The 27600-nt window shown below is 40.5% G+C and overlaps 7 protein-coding genes and 2 non-coding genes across 14 annotated transcripts; 5 read left to right on the top strand and 4 right to left on the bottom strand.

The window, feature by feature from the left end:
- Positions 1 to 122: 122 nt before the first annotated feature.
- On the top strand, positions 123 to 3503 carry LOC126615305 (uncharacterized). The gene is made up of 10 exons (XM_050283121.1): positions 123 to 500; positions 1297 to 1382; positions 1498 to 1564; positions 1768 to 1910; positions 2192 to 2240; positions 2336 to 2473; positions 2567 to 2647; positions 2743 to 2919; positions 2999 to 3085; positions 3187 to 3503. The coding sequence occupies exons 1-10, from the start codon at positions 228 to 230 to the stop codon at positions 3247 to 3249; spliced, it is 1164 nt and encodes a 387-aa protein (XP_050139078.1). The 5' UTR covers positions 123 to 227; the 3' UTR covers positions 3250 to 3503.
- LOC126615307 (uncharacterized) lies at positions 3463 to 4343 on the bottom strand. The gene is made up of 2 exons (XM_050283123.1): positions 4184 to 4343; positions 3463 to 4091 (listed from the first exon to the last, which is right to left on the bottom strand). Exons 1-2 carry the CDS (start codon positions 4215 to 4217, stop codon positions 3589 to 3591), a joined length of 537 nt encoding a protein of 178 aa, XP_050139080.1. The 5' UTR covers positions 4218 to 4343; the 3' UTR covers positions 3463 to 3588.
- Positions 4344 to 4347: 4 nt separating this feature from the next.
- Positions 4348 to 4418, bottom strand: TRNAG-GCC (transfer RNA glycine (anticodon GCC)). Its single transcript has one exon. It is a non-coding gene; the product is annotated as a tRNA-Gly (tRNA).
- Positions 4419 to 4847: 429 nt separating this feature from the next.
- LOC126615460 (probable protein phosphatase 2C 26) lies at positions 4848 to 7305 on the top strand. Its single transcript, XM_050283288.1, has 9 exons — positions 4848 to 4894; positions 5058 to 5192; positions 5356 to 5434; positions 5541 to 5609; positions 5703 to 5781; positions 5868 to 5956; positions 6571 to 6694; positions 6778 to 6866; positions 6969 to 7305. The coding sequence occupies exons 1-9, from the start codon at positions 4848 to 4850 to the stop codon at positions 7125 to 7127; spliced, it is 870 nt and encodes a 289-aa protein (XP_050139245.1). The 3' UTR covers positions 7128 to 7305.
- On the top strand, positions 6371 to 6489 carry LOC126617504 (5S ribosomal RNA). Its single transcript, XR_007621383.1, has one exon. It is a non-coding gene; the product is annotated as a 5S ribosomal RNA (ribosomal RNA).
- A 286-nt stretch (positions 7306 to 7591) lies between the features above and the next one.
- On the bottom strand, positions 7592 to 10142 carry LOC126615306 (uncharacterized). Its single transcript, XM_050283122.1, has 2 exons — positions 9014 to 10142; positions 7592 to 8214 (listed from the first exon to the last, which is right to left on the bottom strand). Exons 1-2 carry the CDS (start codon positions 9794 to 9796, stop codon positions 7999 to 8001), a joined length of 999 nt encoding a protein of 332 aa, XP_050139079.1. The 5' UTR covers positions 9797 to 10142; the 3' UTR covers positions 7592 to 7998.
- A 1894-nt stretch (positions 10143 to 12036) lies between these two features.
- On the top strand, positions 12037 to 13206 carry LOC126615458 (NAC domain-containing protein 66-like). The gene is made up of 2 exons (XM_050283285.1): positions 12037 to 12628; positions 12677 to 13206. The coding sequence occupies exons 1-2, from the start codon at positions 12037 to 12039 to the stop codon at positions 13204 to 13206; spliced, it is 1122 nt and encodes a 373-aa protein (XP_050139242.1).
- A 7991-nt stretch (positions 13207 to 21197) lies between these two features.
- LOC126615457 (protein CUP-SHAPED COTYLEDON 1-like) lies at positions 21198 to 22427 on the top strand. Its single transcript, XM_050283284.1, has one exon. The coding sequence runs from the start codon at positions 21198 to 21200 to the stop codon at positions 22425 to 22427; it is 1230 nt and encodes a 409-aa protein (XP_050139241.1).
- Positions 22428 to 25646: 3219 nt separating this feature from the next.
- On the bottom strand, positions 25647 to 27339 carry LOC126614585 (uncharacterized). 6 transcript variants are annotated; one of them, XR_007620448.1, is made up of 3 exons: positions 27103 to 27339; positions 26302 to 26566; positions 25647 to 25840 (listed from the first exon to the last, which is right to left on the bottom strand). XR_007620448.1 is itself a non-coding variant. In XM_050282231.1 (3 exons), exons 1-3 carry the CDS (start codon positions 27148 to 27150, stop codon positions 25718 to 25720), a joined length of 384 nt encoding a protein of 127 aa, XP_050138188.1. In that variant the 5' UTR covers positions 27151 to 27339; the 3' UTR covers positions 25647 to 25717. The 6 variants fall into 6 exon arrangements, 1 of the variants encoding a protein (XP_050138188.1); XR_007620445.1 differs by having other exon boundaries at positions 25993 to 26425; XR_007620444.1 differs by having other exon boundaries at positions 26302 to 26425.
- Between the last annotated feature and the right edge of the window lie 261 nt (positions 27340 to 27600).

Here is a 27600-nt window from a genome sequence, read left to right as displayed (position 1 = left end):
CTAAACTTATGTCAGATTTTTTTTTCGAATTTTATAATTAATTAATTAATTATGAAAGATGAAATTTACAGTAATTTCTGATGACCAAAACAAGACACAAAAACTAAAAAGCAGTTGGACGGTATTTCTTGATTTTGATGGCCACCTCCAACGTCCACCTTTGTAAACTCCGCTAACCTCAACACCCTCTGCGCACTATATCACTCAATCCGCCTACCCCTCCTTATATGCACACCTCCCTCAGGCTTAACCTCCACCACCCTCTTATCCTTCGCATCTCACTTGCCACCATGGCCGCCTCCATAGCCCTCCCGTCCTCCATTTCTCTCAATTCCTCATCCTTCTCGGGGATCCGGATTGGCGCCGGAGCCCAGCTCGGAGTCCGAAACTTCGGACAATCTAGAGTTTCCATGGCCGCCTCCGTCGGATCGCAGACTCTGCAAAGCGACGCCTTGTTCGCCGATTACAAGCCCTCCTCTGCTTTCCTCTTCCCTGGCCAAGTGAGTTTGTTTCTCCGCTGCCATCTGATTTCTTTAACGTGAACAATGTCGTTACTTTACTGCTCAAATTTCAGTCTAATTTAGTAATTGAATCCAAAATTTGAATGCTAGTTTGATATGAAAAGTTTGTAATTAGGGTAACTAATTGAATAGTTTTAACAACTCAGAAGCTCAAAAGTGGTTATGGATCATAAAAGTACTTTTTAGTGCAGGGCTTTTACAAGGAGTACTTGGAGTTTTAATATATACATTGATTTACTTATGCTACAAGTGCTTCTTGAAGAAGCGCTTTTGAGTAGAAGTAATTCCTACCAGGACAGACCATGCTTGTTTGTTTGCTTGGAGTTTCATCATGTTATGGTGCTAAAGATAGAGACTTCTGAATTCACTATGAAGCTTAGTCATTCTGATGTAGGAATAGAATTTAAAATTAGAATGGTTTGTAATTCGGGAAAAACTGTAATTTGGGTTATAATTGAATACTTGAATTTTGCTTCTTCTAAACAACCAAAAGCGCTTTTGACTCCGTTTTGTAGAAAAACTCAACCGTGCTATGGCCCATTAAAGTACTTTTAGTAAGCAATTGTATTTTTGATAAACTATTTAACATGCTTTTAATAAAAGCTCTTCTTACAAAAGAGCTTACGAGTAGAATTACTTCCTACAGAAACACTCCCAAATGAGCCCTATGTGTTAGTTTGTTTGGAATTTCATCATGTTATGGTGCTAAAGATAGAGATTTCGAATTCTAGGTTGAGCTTCATTCTGTTAATGTTGTACTGTTTTTGCAACTCAGGGTGCACAAGTAGTTGGAATGGGAAAGGAAGCTCAAAGTGTTCCTGCTGCTGCAGAGTTATACAAGAAAGCGAACGACATTTTAGGGTAACTTCAAATACAGTTCCTTTTATTTTAGTTTTTGCTCTGAAAATATACTTATTTTCTTTCAGTGAACGAAAAGTGGTTTTCGTGAGTGATCTAACGTCTATGCTGTGTGCAGGTTTGATCTTTTGGATGTTTGTATCAATGGACCAAAAGAGAAATTAGATTCAACCGTTATAAGCCAGGTATGTGATGAGTTACTTGTTAGGTAGTTTAGTTCTACAGAAACAGGATTGTTTTACTCTATATATGTATTGAATGTGCACGTTATAAACTATAGTCAATGATCTTGGGGGTCGGGATGTAACATTTATGTTCTTCTATGTCAAATGTTCGAGGATGAGGTTTTTTTTGTGATTGTCGTTGATAAGTATCCACTACTTTGCAGCCAGCTATCTATGTCACAAGTCTAGCTGCCGTTGAGTTACTACGTGCACGTGAAGGTGGTCAGCTGATCATTGATTCAGTTGATGTCACATGTGGCCTAAGTTTGGGAGAATATACTGCTCTAGCATTTGCCGAGTCATTCAGGTGAGTTGTTGAACTGAGCAACATCATGGACGCATACCGAACGAATAAATCTGTTAAACTTGTTGATCTCATTTCTGTTATGGCGGGAGCATGAAAGAGTTTACACATGAATTCAACTGTTATCCCGCCTTTTCATGTTTATAATATGAGGGAGAGGAAGCATCGCTTTCGTTGTTCACCTAGTACTAGGTTTAGGAAAGAAGAGTAATGTTAATGTAGTCGTAGTACTTGGCCGCCTTCTTGTACTAATTTTTTTTTGTTGACTTGATTCAATATGTAAGCTTTGAGGATGGGCTCAAGCTGGTCAAACTGAGGGGAGAAGCCATGCAGGTAAATTTTTGGTTGCGTGTCGATACATGTTCCTCGAGGGAATGGGTTCATAATTTGTTACACTAACATGCTTCCTATTATACAATTTACTTCAGGCAGCTGCCGATGCTGCCAAAAGTGCCATGGTCAGTGTCATCGGGTTGGACTCAGACAAGGTCCAACAGTTGTGTGATGCGGCCAATGAAGAAGTTGATGAAGCTAACAAAGTTCAGATTGCAAATTATCTATGCACCGTAAGGACTTCAACTTAGTAACCCTGACTTGTTGATTGCATCTTCGTCGATTTTAACAAATTTTTTTACCGTGGCATGATTTTGTTGCGGTAGGGAAATTATGCTGTATCTGGTGGTGTGAAGGGAATAGAAGCAGTAGAGGCCAAGGCAAAGTCATTCAAGGCCCGAATGACGGTACCATTCTTCATTTCCTACTTCGATGTAATTTCATTCTTCTCCTATTAACTAGTGATGATGAACGCACTTCTTCCCTTTTCCATTTTGCTCAGGTGCGTCTAGCTGTTGCTGGCGCTTTCCACACTAGTTTTATGGAACCAGCAGTGTCAAGATTGGAAGCTAAGTTGGCAGAAACACAGATCAGGACACCAAGAATACCAGTTATCTCCAACGTTGACGCACAGCCACATTCAGATCCCGAGACAATTAAGAAGATATTGGCTCGTCAGGTAAGCTAGCTAGAACAGTCTCCTCCCTATCACGTCCCACGATCAAGATACTGATCAAGACCTAAACTCAAAATCACAGGTGACTTCTCCTGTTCAATGGGAAACAACCGTCAAGACCCTCCTCGGCAAGGGGCTGAAGAAGAGTTATGAATTGGGACCCGGAAAGGTACACAACACACTACACAGAACACTAACAGAATTTCAGTTGATCTTCGTCGTAGGTTGCTTAATTTCTTCGATTCTAAAGTTGTATGGATCATGTATCAGGTTATAGCTGGCATTGTGAAGAGAATGGAGAGAAGTGCAGACATTGAGAACATTGCTGCTTGAGAAAGGCCATAATGTACCTTCTTCTCCAACGGTATCCGATTACAATGCAATACATTTGCTAATGGCGGCACCTGGCGGCTGTAGGCGGCAAATGGAGAGCACGGGGCAGATGAAGCCGCTTCAACGGCAAAACTTTGCCGGAATTTACTACTGTTTTAGAGTTTTGTAGAACTAATCAAAATTAGTAGTGCATAATAAGCTGGAAGAATTGGATTAGTAGAACTAATATTATTGAAATTACATTTTACATATAAGTCTGATTACACGCAAATCCAACAAATTTGAAAATTTGCAATCCACTCCAATCCGAGAAAACGAGATACAAAGATTTAAACATTTTCACCTCCGGGACGAAGATTGCCCGAGCCCGCGAAGGCGGTCCATCCAGTTGTTCTCGGGGATCAGACCCGCCCAATGCGGAGGAGCTCCGGCGAAGGAAATTCCACGCATGGCCTCCCTGACCCTAGTCGCGTTCTCCGCCGTAAGCGGCGCGTTTCTGCGATTCTCGTCTTCTCTGAAAGCCCTAATTATCTCCGAGTCGGAAGCGACCTCCTCCTCCACTTCTTCTGCTTCCGCTTCGTCATCGCTGCTGCTGTTCAAGCGATCATTGCGCCCGACGCCGTCGTTTAGCTGGAGAGACGATATTCCTCTGTCGACCTGATTGACGGTGACGCCGTTGGAGTGCAGCTGGGAGTGGATCGGGACGGCGTCGTTTCCGATCTGGTCTTCGTCGTCTTCGGAGTCGACGGCGGAGACTGGCTGGTAGAACTCGGCGGCGGCTGCATCGCCGTCATCGTCGTCGATGTTGGTGTCGGAATCGCTTCCGTTCTGGTAATCTGTGACTGAAATTAGAATGCACATATCAATAATAATAGTAAATAATCGAGTAGGGAAAATTAAGTGAAAAAGAAGAGAAATTTGTGGAATACGAAACCTTGGATGACATCAGGCGGAGCTGTGGCGTTCATCGTCGTCGTTTCGGTGGCGGAGAGAACCAAAAATATGAGAAGAGTGAGAGCGTTTTGGGGGAAACGGACCGGAAAATGTGAACTGGAAGCGATTTATATAAAGAAACAAAAAAAAAAAAGAAAAAAGGTATGCACCAGCCGGGAATCGAACCCGGGTCTGTACCGTGGCAGGGTACTATTCTACCACTAGACCACTGGTGCTTTGATGTTACTTGAGAGGAAAATACAATAAATTGCTTTCGAGTGATGTTCACACACTCCTTTTAGCCTAATACATACTCCTCTTTGTCTTTTCTTATGGGATTGAATAAATCAAATAAAAACGGCGGCCAAAATTAAATAGGGTTGTGTGAGAAGCTAAAAAAAGTGTATTTATCATTTTACAAAATACTTTTGTCAGTCTATGACAACAGTTTTTATTTTGTATTTTGTATTTTTTTTATGATGTATATTTCACTGTCCAAACATTACAATAGACATCATTGTAACATTATATTTGCAGAAAGAAAAAAAGAGAAAAGAATCAGATTAGTATCATTGAATCATGTATATGTATGAAATAAATTAATAATTTTGAAAGTAACTAATATTTATACAATAAACAATACGTTAATTACAACAAAGTTAACTATGATGTGCAACTTAAAGATTGACACATGTATTATCCCTAGAAAAAGGTAGGTACTTTTCCACTTGGATTTTAATTGAAGAGGTTTCAGGGATTTTAATTGAAGGATCTTACACCTTACAATTCTACCATTTGTGGGGACTAAGAGGGATAAGATCCATCACGTCTAATCCATTTTCTACTTTGAATTATCTAAGTCAGTTCAATTCTAGATGCCAAACGAGACCTGCGTGTATACTATACTTGATACTTTATATATTTTTGTGTGTTGAAAAAGGTGGGGAAGATGCTTTCTTTGTGAGCAGCTACAATGGAGGAGTTCTTGCTATTGCTGATGGTGTTTCTGGGTATGGAACTTATGTTGGCTTGCTTATCTACCCTATTACGTTTTACGATTCGAAAAAGAACAAGAAATCCAGGGAAATTTGGTTTAAGAAACTCTAAGGAGTGGACACATAATTCATCTGTTGATTTTGGAAGTTCTTATCTTCTCATTTTTTGGCTTGGCAGTTGTGCTGAACAGGATGTGGATCCTTCGTTCCCCAAAGAATTGATGGCCAATGCCTCAAATTTTGTGGGAGATGAGGAGGTAGTTTCTCTCAAAACCAAGTACCACTTTCACTATTTTTAAGTAGATTTTCGAGCTTGTGCAAATTTCGTGTTTGCTAAGAAACCCAATGCACGTCCTATAGCAGGTGAACAACAATCCTCATATTCTGATACAAAAGGCACATGCTTATACTTCCTCGATAGGTTCTGCTATGGTGTCAGTTCATCATTTCGATCAAGAAATCTTCGCTGTAGTTTGCCATGTTTGTTCAAGAGATTCTTACTTTAGCTTTCCTTTATCCAAGTAGAATTATTGCCTTGCTGGAGAGGAATGGGACTCTGAAAATTGCCAATGTCGGGGATTGCAGATTAAGGGTTATCGTGAAGGTAACACCGGATGTTTTTCTTGTGCACAAGTTCTGATCAACTCTCGATTGCTCTATCTTCAAATGACATGTAAATGTGAATTGCAGGTAAAATTAATTTTTCCACATCTCCACAAGAACACTATTTCGATTGTCCATACCAGGAGATCGTTGGCCAAACGTACCATGATGCGACGGTATTTACACCGATCTAACAGTACACAATTACTGTCAACATTTCTACTTCGAATCAACTCCACACACACACGCACACACAAATATCTTAGGGAGTTTTATATCTCCTCTAGCTGCTCTCTACATTGAAACATAACAGATCTACGAATTTCGAGTGCTGGTATGAAAACAATCTCTACTTCATAGTTGCATAAAGCCTACAATGGACGAATAAACAGATCTCCAAACGTCTTGGATTCGCCATTTTTATAAATCTAATTGCTTTTTGTAGTATGATGATTTTTGGTGATTATGCTCTCTCAACAAGCATAATCACCAAAAATCATAATATTACCGGTCCCAAGCCCGGATAAAGGAGGAGGGGGAGGGCGTCAGGTAGTCGACAGCTGGCGCTCCTATCTTACGTCGAATCTTTGGGTTGCGATCATACCAACTCACATGCACCGGATCCCAGCTGAACTCCGAAGATATGTGAGTCTGGGCGAGAGTAGTACTAGGATGAGTGACCTCCTGGGAAGTCCTCATGTTGCATCCCCCCATAGCTGACCCCACTTAGTGGGAAAAGGCTTTGTTGTGTTGTTGTTTTATGCTTGTTGAGTAATCTCACCATTTGCAGGTTTCCAATGTTGAGCTGATGGAAGGAGATACCGTAGTTATGGGCTCCGACGGACTTTTTGACAACGTTTTCAACCGTGAAATTGTTTCGACAGTGGCCGGATACAGAGACGTTGCTGAGGCTGGTATGTGTTTCCGAAATCAAACAAATATGATTAGCGTCAGCTAGCGTAAGTTTTATGTTCTTTCTAACTGAAACTGATCTTAGTGCTAGCAAATGCATCAGCTAATTTGGCAAACAATCATTCATTGGATTCAAACTTTGATTCTCCCTACTCCATGGAGGCTAGATCAAGGGTAAGGTAATCTATCCGACTTAACCAACTTCGAAATCATAATACTCTCTCTCAACGAAAACATAATTACGTATTAATTCCCTTCCTCCGTAACACCTTTCAGGGTTTCGAGCCTCCTTTATGGAAGAAGATTCTCGGAATGAAGCTTACAGGCACGACCTATCTCGGTTTATACTATGACGATAAGGACCTCAATCTTCGATGTCATGACGGACCTGAATTTTCTGTTGTGCAGGTGGAAAGCCGGATGATATCACTCTGATTGTTGATCAGGTTGTAAGCTTATGAAGCATTTTTGGTCTCCTCCTAGAGATTGAAACTTCAAATACAAACATTCCCTTTTCCTGGTTTCGTCGATTTTCATCTGTTATTTTTATGGTCTTGGAACAGTGAAAGATCCACGGAAACTTACAGCAAAGTGAAACTTTTGCCCATTAAAATTGGGACCCGGCTTCTCTGCCCTCCCAGTTCCCATACAATCACATCCCCTCCTATTTTGTGCAGTCACGGTTAAGCCACATTAACATTTTATATCACTATTGCACTTCTAATAACGCCTGACAAAAAGATGTAAAAGTACTTATGGAAATAGTACGTTCAAAGTGCTTTTCCGAGAAGCACTTGAATTTTTTAACAGAAAGTGTCTAGAAAAGTAGGACCGATACGACTCTAACATGAAGCAGAAATCAACAACACACGCCAAAATTATTTTTGAGAGATCGAATATAATTCAAAACTTTATGATTGATTGATTGATAGATTCATACAACAACAAGAAACCCAATGATGAAAAAGACTCCAAAGGGTTTCGTTCATGTAAGACGAACTCTGAGGAATGAAAGAACAAAACATTTGATTTCTACGTTTATTAGAACAAAATCTGTGACCGGGAAAAAATTATTAAAACAGACAACAATGCTGAAGTACAATTAATTTAACCTACACCAATGAATCCAACTCACCGGACTACCACCGCCCATTAACTAGACTGGAGTCAGGTATGAAAAAATTCCGATCGACTTTCTTACTCTGTTACTCATCCTTTGTGTGAAGCAACTCCGATTGTCCATTATACAGGCTACAGATGTATCGCTAATGAAGCGGACAAATCTCGTTTGTCTTTAGAGGTCTCTTCAGGTTACAGTGCCGCTGTTACTACCACCATTGAGATCTTGGAAGAAGGTTTTTGAGGCTTCATATGTGGACCAGCAGATGGCAGCAGCTGGGGCATGGAATAGCATTCTCGGAGCCCACCCCCTCACAAGCCCTTTGTATCCATCCTTTATCACTATTGTTCTGAAAACATCACTTATCGAGCCACTTTTAAATCTGTCACATCCGCAAATACCCTGTACAACAAATCCATGTTAAGAAAAGCAGAAAAGCTTCAGACAGGTTTGTATTCATACGAGTATTTAAACCTTCAATCAAATCATCCTACGCCTAGTAATACCATCACAACTAAAGGTATGTGAATCATCGGAAGAATCAACGGATATAGTAATTCAATTACAACTACAGGCATATGAATCATCAGTTACCATAATTCCATTACAACTAAGGCCTATGATTTATCAGCCATTCGTTCCAATTCTTAATAGTATGTCGTCCAACCAGACTAACTAATCGTGATTGTGACACAGAATTCCACTTTCAAGAGACCGCTTAAACAGGACTATACACAAAAAAAGATACAATCACTGAATCACATAAGAGAGCGCTTTAACCAATCGACTTCAGACAAGATTATTTGATCTCTCCGCCCCATATTACCTCTTTAAATGAGAAAAAGAAAAACACAATATGCAAGCACAAACATCCAGTCCACGTACCAATAACCTAGGATTTCATCAGTAGACAAATTTTGCTAAAACCTACAAAACAGAACTACCACCTTATTGCTATGGAACATCTCTATTAGATGCTGGGAATCGAAAAGATCACACAGCTGAGCAATCAGTGTCTACATTTTCTTAGTAACTACAGGCTATCAATTATCGCCGAGCCTAGTACCGTGGGCTTGAAACCAACGGGGCATTAAAGTGATTGATTGTATAATGAAACTAAAAGGTTATCAATTGCATCGGAATGTATTTAAATCAAACCAACAAGTGAATCTTAATATGGAAAGGCCAACAATTACCATACCTGACACTGTAATTGAGTTTTCACCACATCAAGCGGCGTAGTAACCATCGAAGCCAACCCCCCAGCGGCAGCACCAGCAGTGGCATGAACAATCAACCGCTCGTCGTCCGCATGCTCCGACGAAATCTCATTCAAAGCCCTCTTTGCCGCCTCATACGTCGCGAAATGCACCGCCGTGTATGGCGCATTCATCAGCACCGTCGTTCTGTACGACGCGTAAAACGCCCTAAACCCGTCTTCCCTGAACACCTTCCGCACACAATCCCACACACCCTTATAAGGGCTGTGCAAATTAGTCCCCAGCTGCAGCCTTTGCTTCACCATATCCATCGGGGTAAAAACGGCGTCGCTCGCCACCGTTGCAAACACGCCGGAAATTGCGTGGGCGCCCGGGTTGTTCGGGTTCCCGCCCGAGAAATACTTCTTGCACGTCTCGTACACCGAGAAGTAGACGGCGTGCGCCGGACCCGCGCCGAGGCCCATGGCTCCAATACCGCGGTATAGCGCGGCAGGTCCCTCGGACTTTAAAATTGACCCGAGGGCCTGCCGGACCCCGACGGACTTAATTGGGCACGACCCGAGAGCTTGCATATGGGTTTTAACGGTGTCGACCGGGAACATAGCCATATGTTCGACCATGCCGGCAATCGAACCGGCGATCATGAACTGCCAGTAGTGTAGGCCGTCGTGGGGCGAGACAGTGGGGGTTGGGACGTAATCCTGCGGCTTCGAAACCGGGTGAAAGTCCGGGTTTTGGAACTTGGCGGTGGCATCGGTGGCCATGGGGAGCGAGAAAGCGGCGGCCGGCGAGATAGGTCGTCGGTAAGTTTGGTTTTGGAAATGGGTTCGGGTCGGATTCGGATAAACTGATTGATTTGGTGTTGGGTTGGAGTGGATTGGGAATTTATCTCCATAAACTGGGGTTTATCAAAGGAGAGAGGTTGAAGGTTGCATCTTTCGGATTTAATAGTGTCTGAGAGCAGAAGGGCGGTATGGGGTTACTGAGCCAACCACAACGAAAGGTAAGTTGGGATACAAGATGAATTGGGAGATTTGAGTAATTAGGGTTCCAGAGAAAATCGGATTTTAGGGTTTTTTTTTCAGAAAAAAAAAAAGAAAAAGAAAAAAAATGTTTTTTCTCCCGAATTCGTGGAGAGTAATTAAGATTTTAAGAAATTATGTTTCTGATTTTAAGGCCCACAGGAATGGGTAAATGGGCTGCTTTTCCTTTGTTACTATTTTAAGCCCATATCTGACTAGGTTCTGCCTCTTTCCTTGTCAAAGGATGTTGGAGATTTTCCAGCAAACTTCAGTTTGTGGGAGTTTTTTAGGACAGTGAGTGAGAAAATATGTACAGTAAAGCAACGAACACCATCTTGTATGGACGAGGAAGTTTAGTGGGGAGATTGTACAGTTAAAGTGGTCAAGAACATTGATTCTTACACACACAGTTCTATACAAACAATGATATTAAATAAAGAATACTCTTTTGTTTTTCGAGCCCATATGATATAATAAAATTCTTTATATATATGTACGAGATACCATAAGGGCCAATATCTCAATAGTGGCTTTATCTAATGCTTTGGATGAGACTCATATATGAAATATAGGTACAAAATTATGATAAATTGCGTACTCTGGTTTTCTTTATAAGAAAACAAAGATGTGAATTGTAAGCCTTTGATACTCAAAAACTGTTTCTCATAATACAATCAACAATTAATTTAGAATCGCCTTCAACACAGTATTCTCTAAAGTTCTTCTGTCATTCTTGAGAGAATCTCTAAGTTGAGTCACGTTTTCATCCTATATAGGAAGTGGCAATCCATGAAGAGATGTTGAATATCATTCCAAACAGCTAGAGCTATTTTACTTTTACTTCTTGTACTAAAAATAGAACATGTATTAAGTAGAAGATAAACAAATTTGAATAAATTAAGATTTTTAACCATTGCACAAGCCTCATGTTTCAGAAGATTCCTAATTTTGTTGACTGTTTGATAATGTCACATAAACCTCTTCTCTTTAGAGAAGCATATTATTTCTTGTAAAAAAGAAAAAAGGGTGACCATTTTTTATAGTTAAGTTAGAGATGTTAAAAATTATTTTTCCAAAGCTTATTCCCTTTGTTTCTTAAAAATTTCCGTAGTTTATTCAATTTTCTTTTTAAATTTTTTTGGAGTTAACAATGAAAATAAAACAAAACCATAGCATAAACTATCACTATCTGGCGTCTAAGATTGAGCCAAAACTTGCCAATTGAGTTAGGAATTCGTAGTATAGTTATTCTAATCACCTAATAGAGTGACTCTTAATTACCTATGCAAAATTTAACTTTTAATTTTTCAGACCTCTCATGTACCGTCAAAGTTATGGTTAATCCACTAAATCCTAGTAACTTTAGGATTCTATTCCCCGCTCTCCAAGCAACTTACCAAAACCCTAATCCTGTCAGTAATTCCTACAAGCATCAGGAGTTTTAAATCCCTAAGGTACCGTTTGGTATATGGAACGGGACAGAACGGAGTGGGACGAGACGTTCCGTCCCACATTTGGTGTGCCTAAAATGGGTGGAACGCACTGTACGGGACGAGTTTTGGGTGAATTTTCGTTCTACCTCACCCCCCCCCTGGAACGACTTGTTCCACACCCATGGAATACAAAATTATAACATCTCCATCTCCTTCTTCTCATCCTTGTTTCCATCCGATGTCATCTTTGCTCCATCTCCGTTCCATTCCGTCATGTCCCGTCCTGTCCCGTCCCATTCCATTCCGTCTCGTCCCGTCTGCATACTACACGATACCTAATCTCTAAGTAACTTACCAATATCCCTGTACTCGTCGGAAGCTATAAGTACCCAAGTAACGATCCACTCACAAATCTCACGATCACTTGCTCAAACCAAAACAACTACAGGGAGAAGAAACAAACTGCGCTGGTTCTTGTCCGATCGAAACCACAAGAAAACAGGCAACATTAATTCACTTGACTCAGTCTCTTCTGGTGTTACCTTAGCTATGGAGAATAATTCCCTTGTGCCGTTCGGCTTCCGCTTCAAACCCACCGATCAAGAGCTCCTGGGCCACTTTCTTTACAACTTTTTGGAGAACATACCGCTAGTGCCGCCGCACAACACCCTTATACATGGGTGCAACATCTTCGGCAACAAATCAGAACCCTCAGAGATTTGGGAAGCCTATGGAGGAACTCAACTTGATGATGATCAACCAGCCTTGTATTTCTTCTCCGAGCTCAAGAGGCTAAACCCTAAGGGTACCAACATCGATCGCAAGATGGGACGTGGAGGTACTTGGACTGGAAAATCAGTCACCGTATGGGTTGAGGGGATAGTTGATGGAAGGCCTACCGATATCGGACAAAAAAGAACATTTCGGTACGAGAACGAAAGTTCGGAGGACCACAAGAGGTGGCTGTTAGATGAATATAGTCATTTTGCTGGTCCTAGGAATAACAAGAGTAATTTTAGTTACGATTTTAATGTTGCACTTTGTCGGTTGAGGAAGAAGGAAGGGTCCAGAATTAACAAAAGAAAGTGTTCGACTTCATCATTATCAAAGGATCAACTGCTGAATTCGAAGAAGCAGCGCGGTACAAACAAAAAGATGAAAAAAGAAGATGATCAAGTGGTGTAAAAAGGTTCATCATCACAAAATATCAATGTGATTAATCTTGCTGAGGAGGAGGCACCACAAGGCAGTTCTTGTTTAAGTAGTGAGATCGTGGTCGTGAGTGAGATCAATAAGTTTACAGATGCGGATGATGTTGTTTATGATCATGATCTCCTTGATGAAACACTCATCGTCGATGAATTATTGCCTGTGCCAGAAGCTTCCAGGATTGTTTCTGGTGAAGCAGTAGCAGAGCAAGCTTTGAATCCACTTATGTTAGAGGAGTTCACTCCTGAAACCCAAGAACTGCCTCTGCCAGCAGCTTCTGTAGTTGCTGCAGAAGGAGCCGTAGAACAGAAAGCTTGGGATCCAAGTTTGTTAGACGAATATTGGCTTGCTGAGACCCAACAAGAGCCTTTTCCGACTACGACTGGGATGTTTCCTTATTTAGAGGAAGCTTGCAATCCAAGTACCTTTGAGAACGTGGTTGACCAATCATTATTCGACATCAACTATTGGAATAATTCGTTTATGGATGATCAGTTCATGCCACCATAGTTTGATCGGCTTTAATTTCTTCTATTAGTACTTTTTGTGTTTCTTCAGTTTCAACGATGAACTAACTTTGTTTGTTCTATAAGTTGAGTCATATGTTGTCATCCTTTGCTTTACGTGTTCACGGTTTCCTTTTAATTTGCAAGATCTTGTTGGCTGCTTTTAATCATGTTTAGGAAACATAGCATTCACATTTTGAACACAAAAAATTTAAGCGGAAGCAGGTTAAGAGTTAATTTGCAGGGAATCAATCATTTATTCTTCAATCGAATCCAAGTCAGGTGCTAATTGTACTGAAATTCTTTCAACCCCATAAAACTGGAAACACCGCCATTGTCAAATTTCAGAATTCATCTACATAAGTAGAACAGATGGAATGTAATATACAACAAACACAATGCGATTAGAGTGGCAACGGGAACAAAATTATTTCACTGAAGCCTGTAAGATTTAAACAATATTTCACACTTGCTTCCTACAATGTGCCGTCAGGCAAATATGACAATGACTCCTCCAAATTATTTGACCAAACAATAAGAACAATCATGCACTTGTTTGCTTCTCCTTTGTAGTAAGTCAATAAAATGTTTCTGCATAGCGGAGCTAGAGCTGCAAGTACATTACCTCAGCTCCGCATCCGAGGCCTGAGATAGCTTCTGCTGGGCGACTGATCATTATCTGCAGCTATAGTTGCTAATTGATCCCTTTGTCCCAGTTCAACACTACTGTGATCAGCAGATTTACGCTTCTATCTGATGCGATGAAACTAAATTGCTTTGTGCAATCATCATCTTACTTCTTGATTGCATCCATATACATTGTTATTATCTTTCCAGTATCATTTTGCTGATCAACTGCTGGAATCTGATGTTTCTTCCTGCAGGTACGGTCATTCAAAGCTTGACCTTCATCTATTGCGGCAGGTGTGGACAACCAGCTGAACACTTGGTGTACAGGTATAACTTTCTATTAGTCCGTAGCAGCAAAAGCATGTGTGCAGGGTCCAATTTCCCAGCAACATTCTCATCCTTCATGAAGTTCCTCATGTTGTAGGCGTAGTTCTCGAGTGAACGAGTTCTTGGCATCCAACTTGGTCTTAACCTCCTCACCTTCAGCTTTGTACCTCTCTGCCTCCTGTACAATCTCTCATCCTCTTCGTTTTCTCAGCCTGAGTTTGTCATTGGTAATAGGGGTTTCTCGTGGCTGGTTTGATATTGCTGTGCTTTGAAAAAAAAAAAACTGTTTTTGCTGTGCTGTGAGAATAAGCAGCTGAGTGTTTGGTAAACTTTTTTGTAAAAATACTTTTGGAAAAAAAAAAGTATAATAGTGTTTGGTAAACTTTTATGTAAAACACCTGTAATTGTGTAAAATGACCAAAAAGGGTATAAAATGAGTATAACGCTATATGTAAAATAATAAATCAGCCCTATCTTTCTTTTATCCATCTTCATTTATTAATAATCCATGTCGTTTATTTATTAATAGTCTCTCTAGAAGTCTCCTATCTTTCTTTTATCCATCTTCATTTGTTAATAATCTATGTAGAAGTCTCCCAACTCTCCCCCACTCCTCAATTTTCTGTCTTTATTTTTTTTTCTCTGCTCCTTCTTCATCTTTTTTTGTTTTAATTTCCTCCTTCTTCTGCATCTAGCCGATATGGCAACTACCATCGGAGCAAGACCGCTTCGCTTCGCCCCTCTAATCCTCTGCGAGCGATGGATAACGAAGGCAGCGACTCAAGTCTAGCCTCGCTTCGCTTCTCGCTATCTCCAGTCTAGCCTCTCTTCCTCTCACTGTCTCCAAGTTGTAAACTTTGAAGAAGGAGAAACTGAAGATGGACAACGGAGGCAGCGACTCAATTCTCTTCTTCTCATTGTCTCCAGTCCAGCCTATTTTCCTTCCGTAAGCAGTGACTCAGGTTTATCTCTTCCACCTCCTCCTTGTTTTCTTTTTTCTGATTTGAAACAAATTCAAAGTTGTAAACTTTTGAAGAAAGAGAAATTGAATTGTTGTTGTTATTTTTGTTTGCAGATTCTTGAAGTAGCAGAAGAAAAATGAGAGTTTTATGTTTTTTTTTTTGTTTTTTTTTTTTTTTTTTTGCGATTATCAGTTTTGGTTGTGGTAGTCTGGTGGGTTTCTGTGTTTCCATTTCTTGTGCAAGGTTCCCACTACACTGCAAAAGATAACATGCAAAAGATAAAGACCGGTGCAAGGTTCCCACTACACTGCACCAAGGTTCCCATCTCTACTTTCTTTTGGACCAGAAGATACCATCAACATGCTGAAAAATATGAAATTTTCATCATGAAGGGGAGTGTAGTTCCCCAACGACTGCTTTATATTTTTGAATGATGTAATTTATTTTTCTTATCTTTCAGAGATATCTGTATTAACCCCATCAGAGGGTGATAATAGTAAAAAAAAAACGGCAAAAGCCCAAAATAAATGGGCTGCAATGTTGTGTGGAGAGCGAAGGCCCATAAGCCCAAAATAGCACCAACCAGGTGATCAAAAGTACGCCTAGTACTCCAAAATTATTCGGCAACCTGCCTCTATTATTACCAACCAGGTGACCAAAAATATGCCCAGTACTCCAAAATTATTCGGCAACCTACCGTTATTACCACAAATCAGGTGATGAAATGTACAACCTGTACTCTAATATCATTTGGCAACTAGCCATTCATGCCACCTAGGTGATGAAATGTACAACCCGTACTCTAATATCATTTGGCAACTAGCCATTCATGCCACCAACCAGATGATGAAATGGACAACCCGTACTCTCCTTCATGCCACCAACCAGGCAATCAAAAGTACGCCCAGTACTCCAAATTATACATGATCATTACTCATGTCAATCATACATAAACATTCATGAGCATCACTCATATCAACCATACATAAACATTCATGAGCATCACTCATGTCAACATTCATGAGCATCACTCATGTCAACATTCATGAGCATCACTCATGTCAACATCTATAAGCATCACTCATGTCAATCAAACATTCATGAGCATCACTCATGTCAATCAGCTTCAAAAGTTTCATTTACCAAAGCTCTAGCTTCAAAAGCTTCATTTACAGAGCTACAGCTTCAAAAGCTTCATTTACAAAAGATAGCTTCGAAAGCTTCATTTACAGAGCTTCAGCTTCAAAGCTTCACTTACAAAGCTTCAGTGCAGGGTATACAAATACCGCCTCCGAACAACCGCCACTTCGGCCCATACATGGATTCAATTTGAAGTCTCCAGCCAACAGACTCTATTGACCGAAGACGTGGAGGACTACATTATGTACCATATATTGGGCCTCAACTGGGCCTCATGAAAATACTTGGGGGCTTAACCCATTATCTATGTACTGAGGAGTGAGCCCCTCACTTTCATTAAAGAGCACTCATGAAAATACTTGGGGGACTTAGCGCATTATCTATGTACTGAGGAGCGAGCCCTTATTCTATAAAAGGGACTCCTTCACTTTCATTAGAGAGCACTCATGAAAAATACTTGGGGGACTTAGCTCATCACTTATGTATTGAGGAGCGAGCCCTTATTTTATAAAAGGGACTCTCTCACCTTCATTAGAGAGTATCGCCGCCCGCTAAGCAACCGCCTCGCTGCGAGCATTACTCCAAACCCATTATTCATGTATTGAGGAGTGAGCCCTTATTCTATAAAAGAGGCTTCCTCACCTTCAACACCACATGTCGAGCCAACCAAGGCAACATAAGCCACAAGCCGACATGTGCTACTTCTAGTTGAGCATCATTTCAGATTAGGCACCGTCTCATGTCGAGTATCGGTGCCAGACGCCATCTAGTTACTTCGACCCACACATGGACTGAATTTCAAGTCTCCAACCAAAAGACTCTCTTGACTGAAGACTTGGGGAACTACTGTTTATACCATACTTAGGGCCTCCGTATTTAGACCTCGTATAAATACTCGGGGGACTCAAATGTAATTATGTAATAAAGGAATGGGCAAATATGTAAAAAGGGGAGGAGCCCTTATTCTATAAAATGGCCTCATCACCCTCACAAACCCTAAGCTTCTCCTATCTAGAGCAAAGCTCTCACACTCTCTTCCTCACAAATACTCTCAGATAAATACAATCAGTGTGGACGTAGCCCAAACCTTGAGGTGAACCACGATACATCTTGTGTTATTTACATTTCTTGCAGATTCACGGTCAGATTTACGTTGTTCCAAGACCTCCGATTTTGTGCATCAACAGACCTCATTGTTGTGTCATGTAAGATTCATTCCCTTAGCGTATCCTTATAACCCTCGTCGCTACGAATGCGTGGCCGCAAGAAAAATTGAATTTGGAGTTAAAACGGAGATTTTACTGGACTCGAAACGATAAGGGTACTTTGGTAATTTTACGTTTGAAGATATTTCCCTATCATGGACCACTAGGGAGCTGACACATGGCAGATCTTTCCCTGATCTTTTGAAGTCATTTCCCTCTCATTTCTTTCCCGGACTTCTTATTCTCTCTCTAGCTATCTCTCTCTCTTCCACTCTCCATCTCTGCAACCCATCCCCGAGCAACACACGCACGCACGCAAACCACCAACCCTCTCTCTGTTCTCCCTCATCCCTCTTAGACTCACTCTCAAACTCTCATTCACCTTTTTTCTCTGCAACCCTCCCTCTATTCTCGAGCACCACCGAGGGAACCACTCACATCAACACCCTTTTTCCAATGAAATCTAGACCAACCTTACCAAATGAGAGTGTAACTCGATCATAGGAGTCGATTATTAGGCTTACATGGATGATCTGATGATGGGAAGAAACTGGACTTGATGAAACCATGAGCTCAAAATCCCTTTGTCAAGCTCCGACATGATTCATGTTTGAATTTTTGTAAACTTGGAATGAGACACAACTCAGGGGTAATAAATCCAGTTTTCTGACGAAGTAAACCCACATGTGCAGGCGTTTTTCGGTCAAGTCCGGCCACGGCGTGAGACTACGATGGTATAATCTTGTCACTTACATTCTTAGCTTTGTTTTGATATTTGAATCATTGAAAATGATTAAGTTTTGATCCCAAAAAAAGAGCCAAGGAGATTTCCCGGCCAAATTCCAGTTTTCTCCTTCGTTGGTTCCGATGACCTGCGAGCCTAATCGGGCCAAAGTTGAACCAAAGTAGCCCAGCCCAACCTAACTCGGCCCAACTCTAAACCCAACCCAAAACCTTGGGCCTATGTAACCAAAATCCAACCCACTTAGCCCCAGGCCCAACTCACTAAACCTAACCCAAGCCAAATCAATATTGGCCTAACCCATATGGCCCAAAACCCTTGGCTCAATCCAGTTACCTAGAACCTAACCCATTTCCTTGGGCCAACACGTCATGAATGGCGCGTGGTGCACACACACCTCCGCCAGAGGTACTGTGCTCTGCCGCTGTCCACAATGGCGCCAGCAACTTTTCCTGCGACTCATCTCGGCGCATGGCGACGAGTGAGGGAACCCGAGGTCCCTCTTTTGGTTATTCGGCGTGCTGGATCCGAATTCATCGTCCGTTTTCCCAAATCTATCGTTTAGATATAGTTTTATTAAATGGTCCCTAATTGTGTTTAGGCGCATTGGCGGGAAGCAATGTCATCCTCGCTAGCTCAAGCAGTTCCCTGGCAAAAAAATATATGTGAGTGGACCCCTTCTAAACTTACATATTTTTATAAAATATTAACCTAGCATGCATTACATATTTCATGATTTGAGTATGTTTTATATATTGTTTTACAAACTTCTATATTTATGGTTTGCGAAATAATTATGATTCATCGAAACTACATATTTCTAAAGATACGAAATATTGGGTTTTGCTTATGAAATGCCATAGATTTACGATTGTGAATTAAGTGGATTTACTGATATGATTTATATTGCGGATTTTTGAATATGAGTTATGACTCTTTGGATTTGCGTATATGGAATTTTATGGATTTACGAATATGAGATACTATGGATTTATGAGATGAGGTTTTGAGCTTTTGAGCTTCGGATTGGATATGAGATGTTTTAGATATGTTTTCAGTATGTATCTAGTGGGTTATCATATAGCACATTCACACAACACGGTTATTATGACGTCTATGGCCATAGGGCACAATTGATGAGGAGTGAGATAAGATATTATGATATAACCCCAACTTCACTGCCGAAAGCAGTATCGGACAACTTCATTAGACACGACTAGTGTCAGTGTGTGATGTATATATTTTCTCCTCCGACGTAACCCGGAGTCGTACAGCTTCACCTTCGGGTGATGGGGCCTACCATGTTGCTTCACTGGAGTAACCCAGTGTCATACAACTTCACCTTTAGGTGATGGACAAGTACTAACTTTGGGCGACTATGATACCCCTAGAGAGTACAGTATTGATGAGATTTATGGATTTGCCTTCGGGCAGCTATACTACTATTTCCAAGCACCATTTTATACACATTGGTTTTACGAATGATTTCATGGCATGCTAGGGTTTTCTGAAAAACCTATTATGTAGTATTATATGTATTTTCAAAACTGGGGGTTAGTATGTTCATAAATAAAATGATTTTCGTATTATTATAAACTTATGGTCCACTCACCTTTTTGGTTTTTGCGCCCCTTTAGGAGATATAATCGAGACACACAATCCCGTCGTCAAGGCACATCCACATAAGAGTATATTCGGGTCTTCTCAGTGTATGACTCTTCCCTTCGTTCATACATTTTTATTATAATTCTTTCATATTATTTTTATTTAGTTATATGTTCTGAACACGTTCCTACATTAGCATTTTTGTTCTAATTACATATTTTATTCGTAGGCATGTTTAAAATGGCTTTGTCACCATCGGGTATCAGCCAACAAGTGCCCATCCTAATATTAGAGGGATATTAGGATCAGGACGTGTCAAATGAAGTTCGATAATGGGTGCAAATCGATATTCTAAAATTTGTGGCCATTTATCATATTGCTGGAAGCATTACACATTGTTACAATCATCGCGTACAATAAGTGGCTATTTATCATACTGCGGGAAGCATTACACTTCCATTTAATGAAACCATGAAAGAGTACATACTATATAAATATGTAAAAGACAATTAGGATACAATTCTCGATAAATTTGCATCTAATATGATCTCAATCAGTCATAATTAAAAGAATTAACTAATTTGCATATACTATTTTTTCATAAATTTGCATACATACTATTTTTTCTTCTTTTGAAATTAAAAGAACTAACGAAAAAAAGTTGAAATTTTTTTAATTAAAATAAATTAAACACGTGGGTAATTAAAACGACTTAACGGCTATGAAAACATTACATAAAGGAGAGATTTTTTAGTGTGACCGACACACGAATGGTACACCACGTGTCACTATTTAATTGGTGGGATATGTGTGCTAAAAAGTTAATAACATAAAAAATAAATTTTCTCACCATTTACATAAAAACACGTGATGTATCACTCATGTTCTCGTCACAATTAAAATTTTATCCACATAAAGGAAGGGAGCATATACAGTTTTATCTGAAATTAAAAGAACCAACGAAAATAAGGGGAAATTTGAATTACAATAAATTAAACACGCGATTAATTAAAATGACTCATTTGCTATGAAAACTTAACATAAATGAAGAGAGTCGAAGTCCTACTAAAAGTGGGTTTCTCTCTATCTCCTAATACAAACAGGACTTGGAGTTAGGGTTTCTAATTTCTTACCCTCCAAGCAACTACACTGCCACTCCCCCTCTCTCTAAATATACCTCTAATTTTTCGCTATCTCTCTCTCTCTCTCTCTCTAAAATTCTATCCAAATTCGGTAAATCCTAATAGATTCAGGAGATTGCATTCTATAAATACCCAAACAACGCCCTCTCTAATCGTCACATCAAAAGCCACAGCAACCACAACACAAAACTACTTCACTACTCGACTCCACTCGACTCGACTTCTTCTGCATTGTGGTGTTAATGGAGAACCATTCCCTTTTCCCGCCCGGTTTCCGCTTCAAACCCACCGATCAAGAACTCATCGGTACCTTTCTCCACTACTTTTTAGTGAAGACACCGCGGCTACTGCCCCCGCCGCCACACAACACCTTCATGCAAAAGTGCAACCTCTTCGGCAACAGATCCCAACCCTCTCAAATTTGGGAAGCTTTTGGGGGAGGAGCAGCACTTCAACTTGCTGCTGCTGATCAACCCGCCTTGTACTTCTTCTCTGAGCTTAAGAGGATAACCCCCAAGGGTTCCAAACTTGATCGAAAGATGGGGCTCGGAGGTACTTGGGAAGGCAAGTCAGTGCCCGCTTGGGTTGAAGGGACTGAGGGTAATTCTACCTGTATCGGACTAAAGAGAACCTTCTGGTACAAGAATGAAGGCACCGAGGACCACGGCGGGTGGAAACTGGACGAATACAGTCTCTTTGCATCTCCGAGGAAGCGCAACAGCCATACAGGTTACGACTTCAATTTTGTGCTTTGTCGGTTGAGGAACACGTCTGGCATTAACAAGAGAAAGTGTTCGACTTCATCTTCACAGGATGATGAAGTGCCGAAGATGAAGAAGAAGCGTGCTAACGAAGAGATCGAACAAAACATGCATGCGATCAATGTTGAGGAGGAAGGACGACGAGGCAATTCTTGTCTAACTAGTAATTCCGTGGTTTCTGATCAAGAGAACAATGAATTTCCAGTCGATGATTATGTTGATTATGGTTATGATGATAATGATCAGAGATTGACCATCACTATTGCCGAATTAAACAAAATATTGGCTAAAGAGCCGACCGACGGAGCAGTAGAAGTGCTTTTTCCAACAGCTTCTGCCTCAGAGGAATTGTTATTGGGTAACGAAAGACAAGAAGTGCCACTGTCGGTTTCTTCCACCATTGTCGTTGCCCATGGAGAAGTGGAAGATGAAGCATTGAATCCAAATATGTTAGAGGAGTCAATTCCCGAAACCCGAGAACTGCCTTTGCCAGCAGTATCTGGGACTGCTGAAGATGGAACCGTTGAAGAGAAAGCTTGGGATCCAAGTTTACTAGAGCAATATTGGCTGGCTGAAACGCAAGAAGAGGAACCTCTGAATCCAAGTTTCCACAGGGATTTTATGTTTGCTGATGGAGGAGGAGTAGAGGAAGCTTATCATCCAAGTGCCTTCGACAATGTGGTCGACCAATCATTATTCGGAAGCCACTAATTGGATAGTTATTCGTTTACAGAAGATCAATTCATGCCACTTATTTTGATGTAATTAATTTCACTACCTGCAGAACTTGGTACTGAATGAAGATTTGTAACACGATTTTCACCGCCTTTAATTTCTCTTCTTATTAATTTTAGTGTTTCTTTAATTGTCTATTGTGTTTTGTTCCGGATGATCATGTCAAATTATCAATGAACTGGCTCCGTTTTTCCAGTAATTTTACTTTTGATGATTTGTAAATTTGATGACCAAATAATGGAGAGCTGCTGTCTTAAATTCAACTTGATTTCCTTTTTAATTTGCGCAGAAAGAATAATTCTTTTCTGCAGCTAGTTATAATTTAAATTCGACTTCTTTAGGCGCGAACACAAAGCTTAATTACTGCAAGAAGGTAAAGAATGAGCGGGTTTTGGAGAAAGAAATTAAAACTAACTCAAGATGTAAGACAGCTCAAACCAGGTTGCAGTACTTGCAGATATCAAAGCAGGGCATGTTGAGAAGAACTTAGAGTACACAACTCTAACACAAGTGTTGGAGAGACAACACAAGTAAACAAATTACTTGTATTACACACACAAAATATTACAACACTCACAACACTCAAATTAGAAGCAATGACACTCACTCACTTTCTAGAGACACACTCTAGATCACTCACACTCCTACAAGACTATTCTGGCTTCTCATTCTCACTTGGTTGCCTTCTTGATTGCTTGGTTGGTTACTTGGTTAATTGGTTGATTGGTTGATACAAATGGTGTGGATGCCTTCTCCTTTTATAGGCATGGATGGAACCTTGGAGAAGCATGGAAACATCATGCTAGAGTTATCTAGATAATTCTACTAACTTCTCAAGCTAGAATTATCTACACTAATCTTGCATGTTGGTGGAAACCTCACCATTCTTCTAGAATCTTCCACCAACTTAAGGAACAACCTTCTTTGCTAGAGTTTTCTAGCATATTCCCATTATAGAATCTTCTAGAGAAAACCATGCATGTTTGAACTAGACCAATCTAGTTCCTTTGTACCAACTGATCTTAATGGGCTGGTGTTGATCTTTAACACTCCCCCTCAACACCAGCTCATTCTTTTCTTCTCGCTCAGTCGACGCTTTATCTTGAACACCCATTTGCATGATATGGGTTTCACATCTCTTGGCCTTACCACTGGATCCCGAGTTTGATATTTCTTTAACGCAGCGACCTCTTCTCCTAGCTTTACGCCATTCAGAATTCTGTGATGCTTCTATACGCATCTTAGCTTCAACTGCTTCTTCTACTATGGTTGCGTTAGCGCATTTGGGATTTGACTTCATTATTCCCGTTGACCTACTTAGTTGTGATCGTGGAAACGATACTTCCACTTCACTAGGTCTAACTTCTTCAGTTTGCCAATGACTCTTAGGTACTTCTTACTTGACATCGTCACCATCAAGCAATTCCTCGAGCTCATCTAGACTCGTTTGGGTTTAGGCAGCTTGGTCTCCCATTTCCTCCTGCAACGTATCCTCAATCTCTCTTGAGTCAGGGAACACCTCATTTTCTGAGCACCACCAAGAAGATGCTTCAGCGTCCCATTCTTCCTCCATAGCTAGATATGCTACAGCGTCCCAATCATCTTCACTTTTCTTCTCTGAGTTGGCGACGTTACTCTTTGCGGGCTTTTTGAACCAGCAATCCTTTGCCATGTGGCCCTTCTTTCCACAATTGTAACACTTGCCCTCAAACCTTTTATTATTCTGGGACTGACCATGGTTGCCGTGATACTTCGGAGCTCCCCCTGGTCGAGAACTTCCTCCTCCTTGATGACGTTTCGCCTTGTCACCATTTATTTTAGATCCACCATGAGCACGCTGCTTAAAACTGCCTTTACTTTTGGTGTAGAGCGCTTCCTCTTCACCTTTTAACGAGACCCCTCCCATTTGCTTTGCCAAAGCTTCTTGATCGGCAAGAAAATTCTCGAACTCAACAAGTGATGGTTGGGTCGGCCATCCTTGTACAGCGGCAACGAAGCCTCGATATTCGGGTCTCAATCCATGGATAATTATTCTTTTTATCCTGGATTCTACAATGGCAGCACTAGGATCTAACTCAGAAATTTCACGACAAATAGACTTTACCTTGTGGAAATATTCAACAATCGTTATGTCTCGTTGGACCATCGATAGCAGCTCGTTCTCGAGAAGTTGCATTCTTGTATCATTCTTCTTTGAAAAGAGTGTGGCGAAGGTGTCCCACGCTTCTTTTGGTGTCTTGGCCTTCCGTATGTGCTCTAACATGTCATCTTCAACCGTGGTTTTTAAGGCAAACATGGCCTTACCTGCCTTGATCTTCCACTTCCTCAAAATGCCACTAGTGTCTTCTTCCGGCTGCGTAACTTCATTACCGCCGACAACATCCCAAAGATCTTGGCCTTGTAGGTAAGACTCCATACACGTCGCCCATGTGTTGCAATTTTTGTTGTTCAACTTCTTGATTCCTCCAACAACTTGAAGATCTCCCATCGTGTCGGCAGAACTTCGATAAACCGAACAAGCTTAACGAATAATCTTGTGAAGTAGTAAACTTCTCACGATTCTAAAAAAACTTCACTAGAGACGGTCCCTGATCGTACCTCTCTGATACCAATTGTTGAGGAGAACTTAGAGTACACAACTCTAACACAAGTGTTGGAGAGACAACACAAGTAAACAAATTACTTGTATTACACACACAAAATATTACAACACTCACAACACTCAAATTAGAAGCAATGACACTCACTCACTTTCTAGAGACACACTCTAGATCACTCACACTCCTACAAGACTATTCTTGCTTCTCACTCTCACTTGGTTGCCTTCTTGATTGCTTGGTTGGTTACTTGGTTAATTGGTTGATTGGTTGATACAAATGGTGTGGATGCCTTCTCCTTTTATAGGCATGGATGGAACCTTGGAGAAGTATGGAAACATCATGCTAAAGTTATCTAGATAATTCTACTAACTTCTCAAGCTAGAATTATCTACACTAATCTTGCATGTTGGTGGAAACCTCACCATTCTTCTAGAATCTTCCACCAACTTAAGGAACAACCTTCTTTGCTAGAGTTTTCTAGCATATTCCCATTATAGAATCTTCTAGAGAAAACCATGCATGTTTGAACTAGACCAATCTAGTTCCTTTGTACCGACTGATCTTAATGGGCTGGTGTTGATCTTTAACAGGGCAGTACAAGTAGAAAGATTGTTATTCTAGTAAAACCTTAAAAGGTTGAACAAAGATTAAAAGAACTAAGTAAGTTTAGGCGGAAAGAAGAGAAATGACGAAACCTAGAGAGCAACGCGTCAGTTGTGAAACCATAGATTTCCCATGGACGCTTTGCCATTGTGCTATCGCATTCGATGCCTTGGATTCACATTGAATCTGCATCAAATGTCATATAGGAGCCATGAAAGATACAATTACAAAGCAGCATCAGGAGATTAGTCCTAGCACTAACCTAAGAGGAAAATAATCCCTCGCACAAGAGAAGATACGATGGCAATAAGCAGCATCAGGAGATCAAATTTTGGTACCCCGAAGGTGCCCATGATTGCCGTTTATTTGCAACATTGTTCCAGAGCTAGTTGCAAAACATGAATGAGACACATATATCCTACTGAAGTGCCAATAGTGAATTCTGCAATCTCCAGACAGAGCCATTCACATTATGATCATATTAATCTGTATTCAATAAAAGAAATACCATTTTAACTTCAGCAAGTTTAAAATTTGAAAAACGAAAAAAGGACTGAAAGAAACTATATCTGAATTAATTTGGACAATTATCATACAAATGCAAATTGAAAAGTGATCGTGTCCGTGTAATAAATGATAATACTGACCAACAGTTGCATAAACATCATCGTTGAATTTGGAGTAAAACTCAGCATTCCAAATTTCAGCAGCACGAGCGAAGAACAGTTTAGCCTTCTTTGGGAACTCTTCAGGTGCCTCTACATTGTTCTCCTACCAACAATGGGAGGGAAAATGATCGCATTATTGTGTTGGGACTAGATTCAGATGATTTCTTCCTCAATGTCGTGAGTCCAAAACCACCATTCTGTTTGGCAGCAACGGGATGAACTGCATGTGCCCTCCTTATTGTATCTGCACTAGCTTCAATAAACAACTAAAACAACCAGGAATTTGGGGAAAAAAACTAAACACGACTTAACATTGCACATAAATATGAGGAAGTATAGGTAACACTTTCAGTGTCCTTTATGGGGACTTATATATGCGTTGCAGATAATAATGATCAATGTAGTCCACACCAAGGCGTTTCAGGCTACCTTCAACAACACAGCTGGACATATTCAGGAGTGCCATTTGCTACAACGTCATCAGTGTCAAAACTTACGAGACCAAATTTTGTAGCCAACTGAACCTTGTCTCGAGGCAAATGTTGCAATGCCCGAAACACAAGCCATGTACGCGACAACTGACCAACAATGTACGCATATGTACTTACAATGCAAGTTAGCAATTGTGAGAAGGCTAAAAGAAGATATATTTAAGCAAAACAGAACAAAGCGAACACAAACCAACCACCAAGTTGGACAGGACGGCATTTTATCAAACATTTTACATGCATACAACTGACTAGTCACAACCCAATCCAAATTACATATCTAAGTTAATACCTGAGCTCCGACCCAACCCGGCTTTCCAACTTCCAGTTCCGTAGTCATTGTTGCGGCGGGACCTATGGCACAGTGCCGGTTGCTAGAGAAATTGGCGCGGCGAGGAGCGCAGTGACAAAGAAAGTTGGAGTTTGAGTTTGGTAAATACCAAAACTTGAAATTTCTTAATAATAAACCATATCAAGTGGCCCAATGGTAAGGGTGCGGACTACGAGTCCCCAATAAACAAAAAATGGGAGATTCAGGTTCAATGCTCCAAACTGGTGAATCTGCCTGACTGTGGCCACGGACATAGTGAAATTCCCAGTAGCCTCTCCGGCCCAAAAAATGTGGATAATTGTGATTTGCCATCAATTGTCTCCCTTTATGAAAAAAAAAAAAATATATATATATAAGCGAATAATATAAAAGAGAAAACAGAACAAGCGTATACAATTGTTTGGAATTAAAAGAACTAACGAAAAAATATGGGGTAAATTAAATTAAAATAAGTTAAAT

The sequence above is a fragment of the Malus sylvestris genome, chromosome 3 (genome assembly GCF_916048215.2).
Source record: "Malus sylvestris chromosome 3, drMalSylv7.2, whole genome shotgun sequence".
Taxonomy (NCBI): domain Eukaryota; kingdom Viridiplantae; phylum Streptophyta; class Magnoliopsida; order Rosales; family Rosaceae; genus Malus; species Malus sylvestris.
The sequence above is the reverse complement of the archived record's forward strand: the minus strand, read 5'-3'. Positions and strand labels throughout refer to the sequence as shown.

Excerpts from the sequence above, each read along its gene's own strand:
- LOC126615305 (XM_050283121.1), top strand. The coding sequence starts at position 228 with ATGCACACCTCCCTCAGGCTTAACCTCCACCACCCTCTTATCCTTCGC. Across the intron at positions 501-1,296 it reads CTTTCCTCTTCCCTGGCCAA|GGTGCACAAGTAGTTGGAAT; the intron begins GTGAGTTTGTTT and ends TTTGCAACTCAG. Across the intron at positions 2,648-2,742 it reads CATTCAAGGCCCGAATGACG|GTGCGTCTAGCTGTTGCTGG; the intron begins GTACCATTCTTC and ends CATTTTGCTCAG.
- LOC126615307 (XM_050283123.1), bottom strand. The coding sequence starts at position 4,217 with ATGAACGCCACAGCTCCGCCTGATGTCATCCAAG. Across the intron at positions 4,092-4,183 it reads TCCGCCTGATGTCATCCAAG|TCACAGATTACCAGAACGGA; the intron begins GTTTCGTATTCC and ends TTCTAATTTCAG.
- LOC126615460 (XM_050283288.1), top strand. The coding sequence starts at position 4,848 with ATGATGTGCAACTTAAAGATTGACACATGTATTATCCCTAGAAAAAG. Across the intron at positions 4,895-5,057 it reads TGTATTATCCCTAGAAAAAG|ATGCCAAACGAGACCTGCGT; the intron begins GTAGGTACTTTT and ends GTTCAATTCTAG. Across the intron at positions 5,193-5,355 it reads ATTGCTGATGGTGTTTCTGG|TTGTGCTGAACAGGATGTGG; the intron begins GTATGGAACTTA and ends TTGGCTTGGCAG.
- LOC126615306 (XM_050283122.1), bottom strand. The coding sequence starts at position 9,796 with ATGGCCACCGATGCCACCGCCAAGTTCCAAAACCCGGACTTTCACCCG. Across the intron at positions 8,215-9,013 it reads AAACTCAATTACAGTGTCAG|GGTATTTGCGGATGTGACAG; the intron begins GTATGGTAATTG and ends TTTGTTGTACAG.
- LOC126615458 (XM_050283285.1), top strand. The coding sequence starts at position 12,037 with ATGGAGAATAATTCCCTTGTGCCGTTCGGCTTCCGCTTCAAACCCACC. Across the intron at positions 12,629-12,676 it reads GAATTCGAAGAAGCAGCGCG|GTTCATCATCACAAAATATC; the intron begins GTACAAACAAAA and ends TGGTGTAAAAAG.
- LOC126615457 (XM_050283284.1), top strand. The coding sequence starts at position 21,198 with ATGGAGAACCATTCCCTTTTCCCGCCCGGTTTCCGCTTCAAACCCACC.
- LOC126614585 (XM_050282231.1), bottom strand. The coding sequence starts at position 27,150 with ATGACTACGGAACTGGAAGTTGGAAAGCCGGGTTGGGTCGGAGCTCAG. Across the intron at positions 26,426-27,102 it reads CGGGTTGGGTCGGAGCTCAG|GAGAACAATGTAGAGGCACC; the intron begins GTATTAACTTAG and ends CATTGTTGGTAG. Across the intron at positions 25,852-26,223 it reads AATTGTCCAAATTAATTCAG|ATTTGATGCAGATTCAATGT; the intron begins ATATAGTTTCTT and ends CTCCTATATGAC.